Source organism: Centruroides vittatus, unplaced genomic scaffold, assembly GCF_030686945.1.
Source record: "Centruroides vittatus isolate TY-2023 unplaced genomic scaffold, ASM3068694v2 contig_484, whole genome shotgun sequence".
NCBI classification, from domain to species: Eukaryota; Metazoa; Arthropoda; class Arachnida; order Scorpiones; family Buthidae; genus Centruroides; species Centruroides vittatus.
This window is the reverse complement of record NW_027122274.1, coordinates 2831282-2846056: the sequence shown is the minus strand read 5'-3', so window position 1 is coordinate 2846056 and position 14775 is coordinate 2831282. Positions and strand designations below refer to the sequence as shown.

The 14775-nt window shown below is 28.9% G+C and overlaps 1 protein-coding gene across 2 annotated transcripts in view; it reads right to left on the bottom strand.

Annotated features, from left to right (window-relative positions):
- The window catches only part of LOC136978028 (dual specificity tyrosine-phosphorylation-regulated kinase 4-like), a 69847-nt gene extending 58190 nt beyond the window's left edge, over window positions 1-11657 (bottom strand). For both annotated transcript variants that reach the window (XM_067273670.1, XM_067273672.1), the window contains exon 1: window positions 11419-11657. In XM_067273670.1, the coding sequence (XP_067129771.1) occupies window positions 11419-11481 (63 nt within the window). In that variant the 5' untranslated portion in view covers window positions 11482-11657. The remainder of the gene's footprint in view (window positions 1-11418) is intronic.
- Between the last annotated feature and the right edge of the window lie 3118 nt (window positions 11658-14775).

The following is a 14775-nucleotide window of genomic DNA, read 5'->3' as shown; positions in this document are numbered from 1 at the left end:
AGTGAGTAAAGAAACCTTAGTTAACCTAGATCGAAAACACCATTTCTGAGATATTATTCAGGATTGTTACACACAAAATTGTTGTCTTATTGGCCTCTACGTATCGTATGCAATGTGAAAAGAGATGATAAGCTTGCCAAATCTTTCCCTCGATATTTACAAGAGTTCCACACAAGGGCGTTTGCAGAGAGGGCAAACGGAAGTACTTTCTCTTTCCTGAAATTGAGTAAAATATTCCACAAGTTAAAAGTGTAAAAGCGATTGAGATATGTAACCTTACACCTTCGACCTGGAGACATTTTGTCTGTCTTTTTGAGTTGATACCGTACTGCAATATTTTTCACTAACTAATTAAATAAAAATTTATTGTTGTAATTATTTGTTTCCAAGTTTTGTCCTGGAAAATTTTCTCCTTAAATTTTTAACTACATGTGAAACCATGCAGTTAGAACCGAGGATGACTGATCAAAAGAATTTTGTAAATACTGTTCTGTCCATTTGCAAGCGCTTAGCATCATTTTCCTGTAAGATGATATTGGCAAGCGTGCTGAAACTCTCAAAAAGCATCGCAAACTCTCAAAAATTCCGTCTTTGTTGGATTATTTATCTCAGAAACGGTTGAATTTTCGTCCTACGTTTACTAAGGTTTCTTACTCGGTATAATGTTTACTATCATATAAATGCCAAATACTTTTTCTTTAACATTTTGTACAGCAAGTTTATTCTTCTATCATCTTTGACAGAATTGGTCTTTTTCTAATCCAGGGGTTATTCTTAGCAATAAAAATACTTAATTTTTAGAAAAGCATAATATATAAAAAATAGATTAACACTAGCATTTTAATTTCAAACAGTTTTCTTAAAATTATAAATAAAATTTTATTTCAAAAGAAAAATGTTATTGCTAGGATTAATTTCAAATGATATGTTATTTGGAATTAATAATAATCCATGTCAAATTTAAATGCTACTTCATCTATCTTAGTTAAAATATAAAGTCATAATTCACTTTAAAATTGGAAGTTCTGATTTTTCGTGATACACCGAAGACAAAACGGTCGACTTCATTTAGAAACAGTAACTTAAAAAAAAAGTTTCCTAGCGAAATTTTCCATTTACCGCAGCTTAAACGATGTTCAAGAGAATACCTTATATTGATTCTACAATGAAAAGCTAAACAAAGAAATTCAGTTCAGGAACGGATTGCATCGATCTATAAATATAACATATATTATACTAATGAATTATCTGTATACGTCAAAATATATATATAACAATTTTATTGGATCATTAATGAATATCAAATGAGTTTTATTGTGTTATTTAAAGAGAAAATTTAATTTCCCTTTCTATACTCCACTTGATAAATGCCAAAGAATTTCTAATAGGTAACACTTCGTCACTGTCAACTTCTACTTTGTTCGTTTTGGATGTAAGAGTGCGATAGGAAATTTATCATGATAAATATGTGTTGAAAAGTTGAAAGATTTTATTAAATATTTACTACAGTAATACTTCGGTTTCGGTTTTCGTCGATTTTTTTTCGCGAAAAATCTGTCTCGGTTTTCGTCGATTGCCTCGGATTTCGTTGGCGTGCTCAAGTGATCTCGCTGCTAATTTTGCGAAAACAAAGGGAGACCCACGCGTTTTCCGACACAATGTGGCGTTATTTATCGTTGTGTGAACATTAGCCCTCGACTGCCCACCATTGGCCAACGGTTCCGTTTCCTGAACACTGGGAGTTCGGTCGTCGTTTCGCGTTCGCCAGAGCGTGCTGGCCACGTGAAGTTTCCCGGGTTTTCTCCACGTCTGTAATGCCTGAATAGGGGCCAGTTACCCTTAAACGAATTTCCTGAAAGGAATTATTCCTCGCATACGACCATCATAAACTCATACAACTACTATTACATGACAATTACGTCACACTTTACCACGGGGCGATATAGGCTAGAAGCTCATGTCCAACTAGCTTCTAAAAGACCCCCATTACCCCGCGCGTCTAGCCAAACAATTCCATCGCTTTCCTTTAGATTAGTCTTTTATATTAATTTCTTATTGTATTTAACACTATATTAATTTTCTATAAAATGTGTTTTTGGTATGTATTTTGGAGTGTCTAGAACGAATTAATTGGATTTACATTGATTCATATGGAAATAATTGCCTCGGTTTTCGTCGGTTTCGGATTTCGCCGATTATCGACGAAAACAGAGGTATTCTAAACATTTTAGAAACATTTTATTTCTATAATAATAAAAAATAACTATGCAATAAATTTGAATTTAGATGGTTGGAATGTATGAGATATTAAATACGTATTTTATTTCATTAAATACTTCAGTCTACGAATTTTAGAAAAGCAGTTTTAAGAAAGAAAACTACTGAAAATAGAAATAAATATAAAGACCCTTTATTAAATCTACTCAATATCTCTTTCCCAGGCATAATAATTACACGTTCAAATAATTACACGTGTAATTATTAATATGCCTGTATAAATGCCTGTATAATTAAATGCCTGTATAAATATACTGTAAGGCAAATGTTCTTTGCCTTACAGTATATTTTCAGTTTAAAAAATCAATAACGGAGTTTTAAATATGGATTATTAGGACTCAGTTGTTTAGAACAGTTGTAACAATATCTTATACACATTTTACTAGTTTTAAAAATCTAGCTTAGCAATAATGAAAATAATAAATATCGATCGCTGCAACCTGAACAATTTTCAAGAGAACCTGTAAAGTAAAGTATAAGTATATTCCTTCCATCAATAAGAATAGACGACAAATTAACAATTAAGAATGAATAGATACTTTCGTGCTTAGTATTGTGTTTGCCACAGAAAATATTCCTTTAATTTAGAGATGAGCAAATCGTGGAAAAATAAAGAGGGAAAATAAGAAAAATACACAAATTTTAAAAATTTCGTAGAAAAGACTAAATGTTTTCATTTTCGTCGTATCAAATCACCAGGAACAACAGTCTTCCATTGGAAAGGGGACCTTTTATTAGAGGCTGTACCTCTGCAAAGCATGCAAAACTAGATTTCAAGCATGGCTTGAAATCTAGTGGATCCGTAAACATTTTAGCCAATCAGAGGACGGCAATGTCGTGAAACATTTTGGTAAAATGGCTTCCAATAACAAATGTGGTTTTACTATTAATTTTAACCGATACGAACACTTTTAAGAAATTTGCTAATTGGTTACGACACAGAAATAGAGAGTAAAAACCGCGAGGACGATTCTGCCAAAATATCGCTTTTTGAATCGCGCGGATTCTGTTTTCCCGACGACTGTGTACTTAATATCTAAACAGAGTTCCCAATACCCATAGAAAGTCCTTCTGGGAGACATTCCCTTGGTAGATCGCACATGTGTTACGTCTCATCAAACCAAACCAAACCAAACCATTCCTATCAAGTAGGAAAATTAAGCGATAAGTAGCTGCTTGGTCTAGCTAAAGCCAATCAGTAACTTATTGTTTGCGGAAAAATTTATTGTTCTTGTTATATTTTTATTAACATTAACATTGCATTCATATCTGGATCTGAAAAGTCGGAGTGTTAAAGCAACAAAAATGAAAAAGATTGTGGAAAACATAAAAAATATAAAGATCTATGCCAAAAATTAGAAAAATAACTGATTGAATTGTAGAAATTCTTTGTAAAAACTAACAACAAGATAATATTAAAATTAAAAGTTGGTATACGATGAACTTTTGAAACTGTGTGTGAATAAAATGAATGGAATGTTTGTTCAGTTTTGCTTAAAATTTTTATCAAATATTTGTTAAATATTTTATTAAAATTTTAAATATATTTAGCGAAATACATCTATGAAACGAAGATAATGTTCATTAATAGAAAGAATAGAAATAGAATTGGTAATAAATTATTCCATAATTAATTCATTAAAAAGAATAATTTAAATTTAAAAAAGAATTGATTATTATTCTTTAAAAATTGAAGCTATTTTTATATTAAAACATAATTTCAATGAAGAAGAACTTGGAATTATGATACAGTAAAAACCTTATAATGTTTCTTTAAAAGGTATTTATTTATGAATGTTTATTTAGATTTAACGATTGATTGCACTATTACATCCATTTGAAAATAGTAACTATGTCAATATTTTATGTATATATAAATTATTCAAGTCAATTGAATAGATGCGCAATAAAAGATTCTTCTACAGCATTTGAAGATCCAGATCGAATCCGATGTAAACCTTTGCAATCCTTCAAGAATAATTTGAATTGGGCCAATGTTTCTCCGTCCTTTATCCAAATAAAATTTATTTCAAGTCGGATTCAATGTTTAATAGATGAAATTATAGTAGTTATATAGTCCATTTTGTGTTAGTGTCACGGTTAGTAAAGCTAATCATAAATTACTGAATAGCCTACAGCTACTCAACTATTAAACCAAAATATAAAAATTTGACGATTATATTTAGTTAGTTATTAGAATAAACTTAATTTACAGAATTACTCGCGATAATTTTCTGGTTAATTAAACATTATAAAGAGAAACATTCATTAGTTTAAGAATAAATTTTATTTCTATATTTATCAGCTCAACGTGTCTAGATTTAAGTTATATAGACATACAGGACGTTCAGATTTATAGCTGGCTTTTTATAATACTAAAATTCTACTTTATTTATAAAAGAATTACGTTCTCTCGAAATCAATCATGTAACCGAATGAATAAAACTACTGAACACCGATAGCTGGTCATAATTTCGTGCCATACCAACGGCTGCAAGTCTGCGAATGGAGTTTAATGGGTTTTCTTTGCGTGTCTAACACCTAAATAGAGGCCAGTTTCCCGCAGAAAGTTCTCTCAGGGGCACTCCCCGTTGTCAGTCGCTTATATGTGCCCATGTATTCATTCAACCAAGCCATTCTCTTAAACAAAAAAATTATCAATCGAATTCTTATACACCCTTCTAAATCACAAAGAGAGAAATTCATATTACAATTATTATGTATAGAGAAATTCATTTTGTCTCCGAAAAAATTCAATAATAATAATAAGCCTATTGTAAATTTTAGACAATATCATTAAAGGTATTAATTTTCCTCGATCAAATGAAAAAGAAGTTTCATGAATATAAAAGAAGACTGTACAAAAAAAAAATGCAAATATGATATCTGTCTTTCGCGTTACAAATATAACCATATTAGGAGAAAAATTATCCTATGGTGATTAGTCATAAGGTCTAACGTAAAAACTCTATTTCCATTAAAAGGTTTTTTTAATCCCATAAACGTCGTCTGTTTTCAATCAAAAAATATTCAAAAGTCAAATGAATATGTAATAATGGAACAGAAATTTATACTTGATGCCAATTTAACAGCAATCAAAATCATTTAATAATCAATAAATATTTATTGATTATTAAATTATTATCATAATCAACAAATATTTATTGATTATGATAATAATTATTATAGATTCATAAATGCTAAACATAGAAATATATAATAAACTATGAATAAATAGTGGTATAATGAGTGTTTACAAGCAGATTTATAAATTTCCATTATGCTTTAAAATGAAAATCCATAAAACGAAGAGGAGTTTACTTATAATATTCTTTACAACTTCATAAATTAATTATCATTAAAGATTCCAAACACATCTGCTTTTCGTGACAATGATATCATTAAAATTGTCATTAAAAGTATGCAAAATTGCAATCATAAACACGAAGTCTACTTAAAAAACTTTAGCCAGTATATTGATATTGATATTGCCAATAGCAAGATAGTGCAGATTTTGTAATTGGAGAGTAAAGCATACTAATCATATCTCATCACCGCACAAGAGAAATTAAATGTATATTATCACAATGCCGATTTGCAATTTTTAATCATCTTTTAATTTTTTTAAAAATAACATGACTTCCAGTCCATAATCCCAAGCTTTTCATATCTGGTCTCGATTTTCATTTCTCTAACTCCGTTTTCGAGATTAAAAGGACAGATAAATGAACATCAGTAGCGATGTATAGGTTTACAATCTGAAAATTGCGAACAATCAGTGATATAAATTGGACAGATATATTCTTGACTTGTTTCTAAACAGAAAAATATTCGTTATTGAAATTCGAAATCAGATTGACATAAAAAAATTATCACGTTTTATATCGTAGTATATCATATAAAATCATATTTTACATTTATAAATCTGTAGCTTGGAAGAATAAGGTCCAATGCACTTGAAATTGGCTCTTATTCTTCCAAGCCACAGAAATAAGAAAGTGCTAATGAAAAATTATCATTTCGATTCTTTTATTTGAGTATATTTCAAAATGCTTTTTCAAATAAATGAAGTTTTTTTCAATCGGTTGTATTCTCTAAAAGCATATGCATGAAGACTTTTTAAAATATAAGGAGCACGCGGCGTTTTTCAAACAAAACATCATAACTACATGATGGGATATGGAAATGCGATAGGTGAACGATCTGCCAAAGGAAAATGTCTCCCGAGAGGATTTTCTATGGTAAACCTATTTAGATATGAAACAGGAAAAGAAAACTCTAAAACCTTCACTTAGCGAGTTCGGACCTCATTGGTGAGATGCGAACTCGCGATCAGTATTCAGTGGTTTTACCCACTCGGCCACTGGTGGGTCCTTATCTACTTAAGCCCTTTATTTCAAGGATCTTAATACAGTAGCCTACTCTTATCTTACTTTCATAGAATAAAACTAATTTTAGTACTTGGAATACTATTAGGACCTATATAAATATACCAATTAGCCGAATTGGGTGAGTCTGAAAGCAGCTCACTTGTCAGTAAGCAACCAATGACGTAAGTTCATTTCATACGAAATGGACTACGTCATTGGCTTGCTTACTTATGTGCTTACCGGACACACACTGTCTATAAAAAATAATAAGAAATAAATTTTGCTTCTTCAAGCATATTTCTTCAATAGGGAAATCCGTTTTACTTATTTTTAAGATAATTATACAGGTATCCCTTATAAACGTGGTTAATTAGTCCCTCGATCCTACCTCGTATATCAAAATCGCATTAATCAAAATACGATATCTATGTTAAAGACAGCTGGTAAAGCCGCTTAAATTAAAATTTCTGCCGCGTATATAAAGGGATTGCCCACGTGTATAATCAAATCCCGCGTTAAGCAAGAGATGCCTGTAATCACTTAAATTTAAGATAATTAAAATCATTTAACTTATTCATTAACTTAATTTATATGACGCAAACTAATTATTATAGCTATATCAAAGTATGTTATTTAACAGTATACTTCATAATAATAGCTTTTAAACTTTAACAAAAGCAATAATAAAATAATTGTAAACATCCATTACTATTGCTGCATTAATGTAAACAAACTACTAACATTATGTAATAATAACGATTTTAATGTCTCCTTAATCTTAAATTAAATTTTAAAAAAAGAAAATTAAATTAACTGATTAGCTAAGTTAATATTTACGCTTAATTTAATTACGGCAAAACAAGACACGAAAATATAAATTATTCCAATTAGTAATATCGTTTGTCAAGAATTTGTCAAAATTTGATTAATTTCCTCGAATCGAATTTCCTAAAAATAAAATTATTTTAAAATTTTTAATAATTTTAAACTTTAGAAAAGTCTTTCACAGATAAACTGTGAAAGACTTTTCTATGAACTTTAATGCTTTGTCAATTAGAACGCAAAACTTAGTTATTAACGTTTATTCGAGTGTGTATACTTACATAATTAACTTAATTATATAATAAAATGTAAGCTGTAGCTTCGAAAAAATTGCATTTTTTGATCTTAATCATTTGAAATTTGCATTTTTTTAATGTTTGATTTAATCATTTGAAACATTTAGGATTTTTAGATGGAATGTAATTTGTGTGATCACTTAAATATATATATTTCAGAAATAGTTTTATCATCTTTTCATCATGTTTTATCATCATGTGAATTAATCCTGTGATAAAAATATGTGCTTTTAACATTAAACACATGTATATGCATGTGTTCAGGTTTCGTGTTAGATTATATTTTCCTCAGGTCTCAGAGAGTAACTCTGAAAAATTTGGTGCAGATTGGTCAAAGGGTTTAGAAGAGTATAGAGGACAGACAGCCATTCTATTTTATATATATAGAATATTTTATTTAGTTTTAAAAATACATAGATGGAAAAATCTATAAGCATTTTAAAACTATACAAATTATCCTGGAAAAATCATACCTGTATATAAATAAGGAATTAACGATAATGATTATTTGTACTGTCTTTTTTCAGTGGCAGAAGAAATTATAATTGTAAGCAAGACTACTTTAAGTGGAATTACAAATAAAATAAACACACAAATAAGTTAGTTGCATAGTAAATTTGTTATATTTTAAATAATAATAATAATAATAGTAAGTAAGTAAGTAAGGTTTATTGTACTAGGTGTACACCTGTTACAAAGGGGGATACCCCTTTGGGTTTGTGGGGTTTGTGAATACATTCTTGTGAAGGTATTCACAAAAAGACAAATATATAACTTCACATATTATAGTACTGGCTATAACAATCCTTTACACAGATTATATAAATTATTAATAATTACAATTTATAACCATATGGAAAAATTACATAAAATCATTATCATTACTCTTGACCGTCGTACGGAGGTTGTATTAATCTTACAACTCATAAATTCGTCTATGACAGGAAATTGGAAAATTTTTAAATATTATGAGATATTGTCTTCTCTTAATATAGTCTTATGCCATAGATCTATATAATAACAATGACACAAACTCAACACAATTAATATAAGATCATATTGTTATTATATTATTTCGCACAAGATTACTCTATAATATGATTATGCTTATTGTAAATTTTCTGTCGAACGATACATACAACAGAAGTCAACATAAAATATGAGCATAATTTAAATCTATTCTTAATGTTCTTATTTCATAATTATAACAATCATATATCTATTGCTTTTATCATTCAAGTTATTCTCTATTTCGAAAATAATCAGATCCTATTAACAAACAGTCAATCGAAACACTTTATCCAGGTTGATATCATATGAATATTTTTGATTATCCTTAATGTAGTAATCGTCTCTTATGATTATTCTATTTCCATTGAGTTTTTCCTTTTTGATTATTGGTAATAATTTTTTCTTCCTCATTCTTGATCTTTTACATAGATCTGTGGTGAATATTATTTTATTTTTCTCCTTTTTACTTAATTTATTTTCCTTTTTCCAAAACTCTCTACGAATAATAGTTTCTATGAAATAAGGAGTCCACTGAGATTTTCACTATAGGCTTACTCTCGCCATCGGTTAGCCTAACAACACTTTCTGTACAGCTATTAGATATTCCCAAATCTTTTTAATGTACTAGCTAATTTCATTTGCGTAATCATGTGAATTGAACGGGAAATTAATAATTATAATATTCCTATTATTTCTCTCATTAATCAATTTATCTATTTCGAATTCTATCATACCTTTAATTTGGCGATTGTTCTTGGATATTATTTCCATTTCTTCTACTTGTTGAGATAGCTTTGTCAACTTTCCATGAAAATAGTTATTTTCTTCTTTCAATAAATCAACCTCTGTTTTAATTTTTTGTAGTTCAATATGGAGTTGTGAAAATTTGTCCTGTATTAGTTGATAAATCGATTTCAATATTGGGGTCCCTCTTGCGCCTGTGGTTCTTTATCACTAACCATTGCGAAATAATCGTTTATTTTCGTATCTCTTGTAGTCTCGGGGCTGTTTTGACAGATATCTTCGTCTATTTAATGAGAATCTTCGCTACGAAGATCTTTCAATTGTTTTCCATTTTCCTTTTCTTGGGAATTGTCTTTACATAGTCTACCACACCCCCTTCTTTGCATGGTAGCTCATTTGTTGAGGAGAACAGGATAAAGGACCAGGATTAGATTCTATCCCGAAAATTAATAATAACAATATAATTAAGTCTAAGGATACTCTACTCACAAATATCCACTTCCGTGAATTAAACATATTCCAATTATTTACAGTCTTCAACTCACCAATATACAACACCAGGCTCTACTCAAAAGTTCACCAACACCACCGACGACCAACACATTCCCCCATATTTTAAATATATATCTTCTAACACATTTTAAAGCATTTTTAGTCAAATTTTAGAAATTATACTTTTAATAATTATCTATTTCAAAGAATAAATCACAAAATAAATAAAGATATATTTAAATTACTTTCAGAAGTATTCTAAAAATAGTTAAGAAACTAGTGAATTTTGCAAAAATTAATGCTTGGGAGAATAAAAGAGATCAATTAAAATAGAATGCAATAATTTAATATATTTTTTTTATTTTAAACACCGACAAACTGCTATTGAATATATAATCATTTTTAGTTTTGTATCATACAAATAAAATTATCACAATATTGATTTAAAAAATTAATCTTCGTGACTTTATACATATGAATTACATGTAACAGTGTAATAAAGTATAATAAATTTTAAGCGAGAATAAAATAAATCAAAAAAGCATAAATTAAAATTTTTAAGTGTGTATTTAATTAAAACAAAACGTTTTAGTATAATTCAAAGTGCTCTTTTCCTTTTCTGTCATAGTAGAAGAAAACGACTCACGCAAGAAAACTATTACACACCCGAATCAAATAATTCAATTTGTGACTTTAAACATCAATATATTAAAGGTTAAACATCCAAGATTTCGATATTAGAGAGAAGAATTTCGCTCCGTCAACTCAAACAATCGTTAAGATGAGATAATGGAGAATTGATGGGAATTCTGATAAAAGTTGAAAAACAGAACCAATCGAAAGAATAGAAAATAACAGTGGATACTCGAGTTGATAAAATACTCGAAATATCGCATCAATAAAGATTATTTTCGGAAAATCTGTACGTCAGAAAACGGGGGACGAAACGACCCAATTAGAGTGTTCTAAAAATAGAAATCTTCATCGATCGACGACCCATATTCTCCTCTTCTATCGAGGTCGTTTCTAGTTTACGCTCTCCGAGTTAGCGGGACGTTCTCTTCGTCTTCTTTCCTAGAAAAATCGAGGTCGGATGGAGAGAGAAGCTCTCTTCTTCACCGATAAAGTCAGGGACACCAAAACTGGGACAATGGTAGAGAAAGTAAACGCATGCGCCATTATATGATTGATTTTCGGATTACCGAAAGCGGGAGTGTCGGTTGCCAACGCAGCTGTGGAAACATGGCCGAAACAAATAACACTAGCTAGAGTGCTTTCCCGTTAGGCTGAGTTGTCAGAAGGTCAAGATCGCTTTACAGTAGTTCGACGTAACTCGCTTATACGTGAATGACAACCGAGAATTGATAATAATAAAAGTTAATTTTACGCGGGGGAAAGAATCTTACCTTCAGTATAGTTTCCTGCTGGAGAAGAGGTAGCTGGGTCTCGGAACAGACCTCTTCGCTCATTTCAACCTCTCGAACCTTATATCCACGATTAAAGCATCGGTCGTTCGTTCGTTAATCGAGATTTTTAATTCTTTCTCGGAGTAGCCGACACGAAAAGTCAGATAGACGTCTCCTGCCTCATCGCCACGGCCGCCGCTGTCGGAATTCCTTTGCCCGTCGTTCGCTAGGTGGCGCGACGTTTGGTAACCTTTTAGCCGATCGAACGTAAATAACAACAACAACATAAACAAATAATGAATATTGTCTCTGGTTAATTTTAAAATACTTTTTAACAAATCAATTAAAATTTTTAAAATGTATTTTTTTTATTTATAAAAATTTACAAGATTTATTATTATTATTTTTTAAGTAGTGATTGCTCGTTTATTTGTCATTATTTCTTCAGATGGCAGCAGCATTGCGATTATTTTATCCGTATTTTTACCTTTTTTTTAGAAAATCTTTAACCGTTTAGATCTTCTATTTCAAATACGTCTGTTAATTACTTCAAGATTTTTAAATAATTAATATTAAAATGTACGGACGATTATATACATACATAAAATAACATAGTCGTCATGACGGTACTCCATCAATTGCCTAAAGTCGTATTTCGACAACCTGTTGGCTTTTGATATACAAATTCACGAATCTCACCCCTATAATTAACCTTCTAACTTAATGAATCGAATCTCCATCGATTATTTTTCTCTAAATTTGTATTTTAGACTTAAATCTATTTTTACGTGGATTACAATCTAAAGCCATTAATTGATTCAATTATAAATTTTTCTTTAGTTGTGAGGAATATAAATTCGAATCAATCTGGATCATTATTATCTTTCAGATTCGAATTTCTCGGGTTTCGAATTATATACCTGTAGAGGTTGTATTTATCTTTGTTTATTCCTTTATACGTAAAGCACGACCCTGAATAAGAAAGAACAAACTGAAAATATTTTAATGATCGGTAACCACAGTCAATGAAATGTCTCCGAAAAGTTGAACAGTGCATTCAGAATTCCTATCAATTGCACACGTGTAAAAGAATAAACAAAGATTAACATAACTCCTATGAGTCCTATGGAGCCAGTCTTATAGAACATCCTGCATATATTTAAAGAACTAGAATCGATTTTGAAATGAGATGAATTCATCGATTAACATCAGAATTTTAATTTATTAAGCTACATTCTAAAATATGTTAAAGATAAAATAATAAAATAAATATTTATAGTATAGGAATCGTGGAAACCCGTTTAAACAAAGTGTTTTCGAATATTAAAATTTAAAAACTACATATATGTTTTTAATTTTTGATACATATTAAATAAATAAAGGCCTGCGTATTAAATAAATACGTATCAGCAAAGAATTAATACAAGTACAGAGGATATACAAAATAAAATGTATGATTTTCGTGTTTTATTTAAATTATTTACAAGGTAAATATCTTGTAAAACAAAATAAACTTGAAGAGCCATTGAAAATCGCCCTAATGATTTGACATAAAAGTGTACATTAAGAATAAACAATGACAATAAGAACTAAAAGATTTCAGATGTTAGGATTCAATATTGTCATTTTAATTAATGAAATAACAAATTAAAAACTAAAAGTTATAAAAAATTTAATAACCTATTTAAGTGTCAAAACTTTAAAAATATAAAAGAAAAAAATGTTTAAATATTCAAAATTGTCATTGAATTCTGTCCAATAATGACGAAATAAAATTTTCGAGCCTGATTATGATCAAGATAAAAGATTAATTATTCAAGTGAGTCTGTTATAGTTCATGTGAATAAATCTAATCTTAACCAATTATTATTCTATAATTAATATCATTTAAACTTTAAATTACAAAATACCGTATTTCATTCGAAGTTTTAATGATGAGTAAATTACAGTAATTATTGTAGTAATAATAGTATATTTAGTTCTACAAAAATGAATTATAAATTTCAAATATCCATTATAGTTAAGATGAGTATGGCTTAATATGTATCTTAGATTAATAAAATAATTAAAGTTTATCGCTATTTCAATGTTTTTTTAATATTAATCTTACAAAAACTATGTGATTATAATCCATATTTGTCAGTTATGTCTTATTTAATTTTATATAATTTTGTAAAAATACATTTAAACAAGTTTGAAAGGGAAGAATTCTGTATTATTGTATTAAGTTTTTTATATTAATGTACAGAATTTATAGATTATTTTATCATTAATGTAACTTTATAAACACTTCTTCCAACTATAACATTTATTGTTTTCTATGTTTTATTGAAGATTTGAACCCATAAATTTCTGCAAATATTTTTAAAATGCATTCAATAAATTTAAATTTCTTTAAACAGAGAACCTTGCAATTTTACTTATTGTATATCATTGTGAGAAAGAAAACAACTCATTACCTGGTTAATTCAAATTCTGTTTAAGTCAAATCGATAAATTCCTCGAGACTCAGAGTATGAATAATTCTTTAAAATATTTTTAAATCCTTAAATTTAAGTATAAAAAAGAGAAAAACATTACACCAAGAGTCCCCAACCTTTCTTGACAGTGGATCCCTTCAAGAGTTCCTCGATATTTTATCGACTCCATTCTACTTGTTTCACTAATACAATTAATAATAATAAGAATAACAATGATAAATCTGATGAGCCAATATTAATTCACTCACTGTTTTCATAGTAAAGATCTACTTATTTACATTGTGCAAATTTACATCATCCCAGAACTGTCATATACATAACCTTGATACTTTGATGAATCTTTGATATTGATACTTTTTGATTAATCGTTTTTAAACTCTAGTCGACCACCGACTTATTTTCGATCCCAGAAATGCCTTATCGACCCCCGGGGGTCGAGAGGCATTTATGAAGACCACGTTGGGGACCTCTGATTTAAACAGATCATTTGCTACTTGTGATTCCATAAAATTAGAAATTATAACAAGCTTAATTTAAATGAAATAAATTTTCAAAATTGTTATAAATTAAAATGTTTAAATAAATTAAATTCAAACATGATAATTTACGTTTACAGTAACCGGAAAAAGCAAATTTTAAAAGTAATTTAAAAATTTGTAATTTTAGTAAGGCGATTACAATGTACAGTAATTTTAAAAATTTCTTAAATTCAAAATATGTAAGAGAAATTATTCTATTCTGTAATTAGTCGCATATTAATGTTAACACAGCTAATTACGTTGTGTTAATGTCTGTTATCTCTCCTGGTAGATAATGTAAAATACAATCCAATATTTCTTTTCGTATTTAGGAAGCTTCAGTTAAAAAATAAAAATAA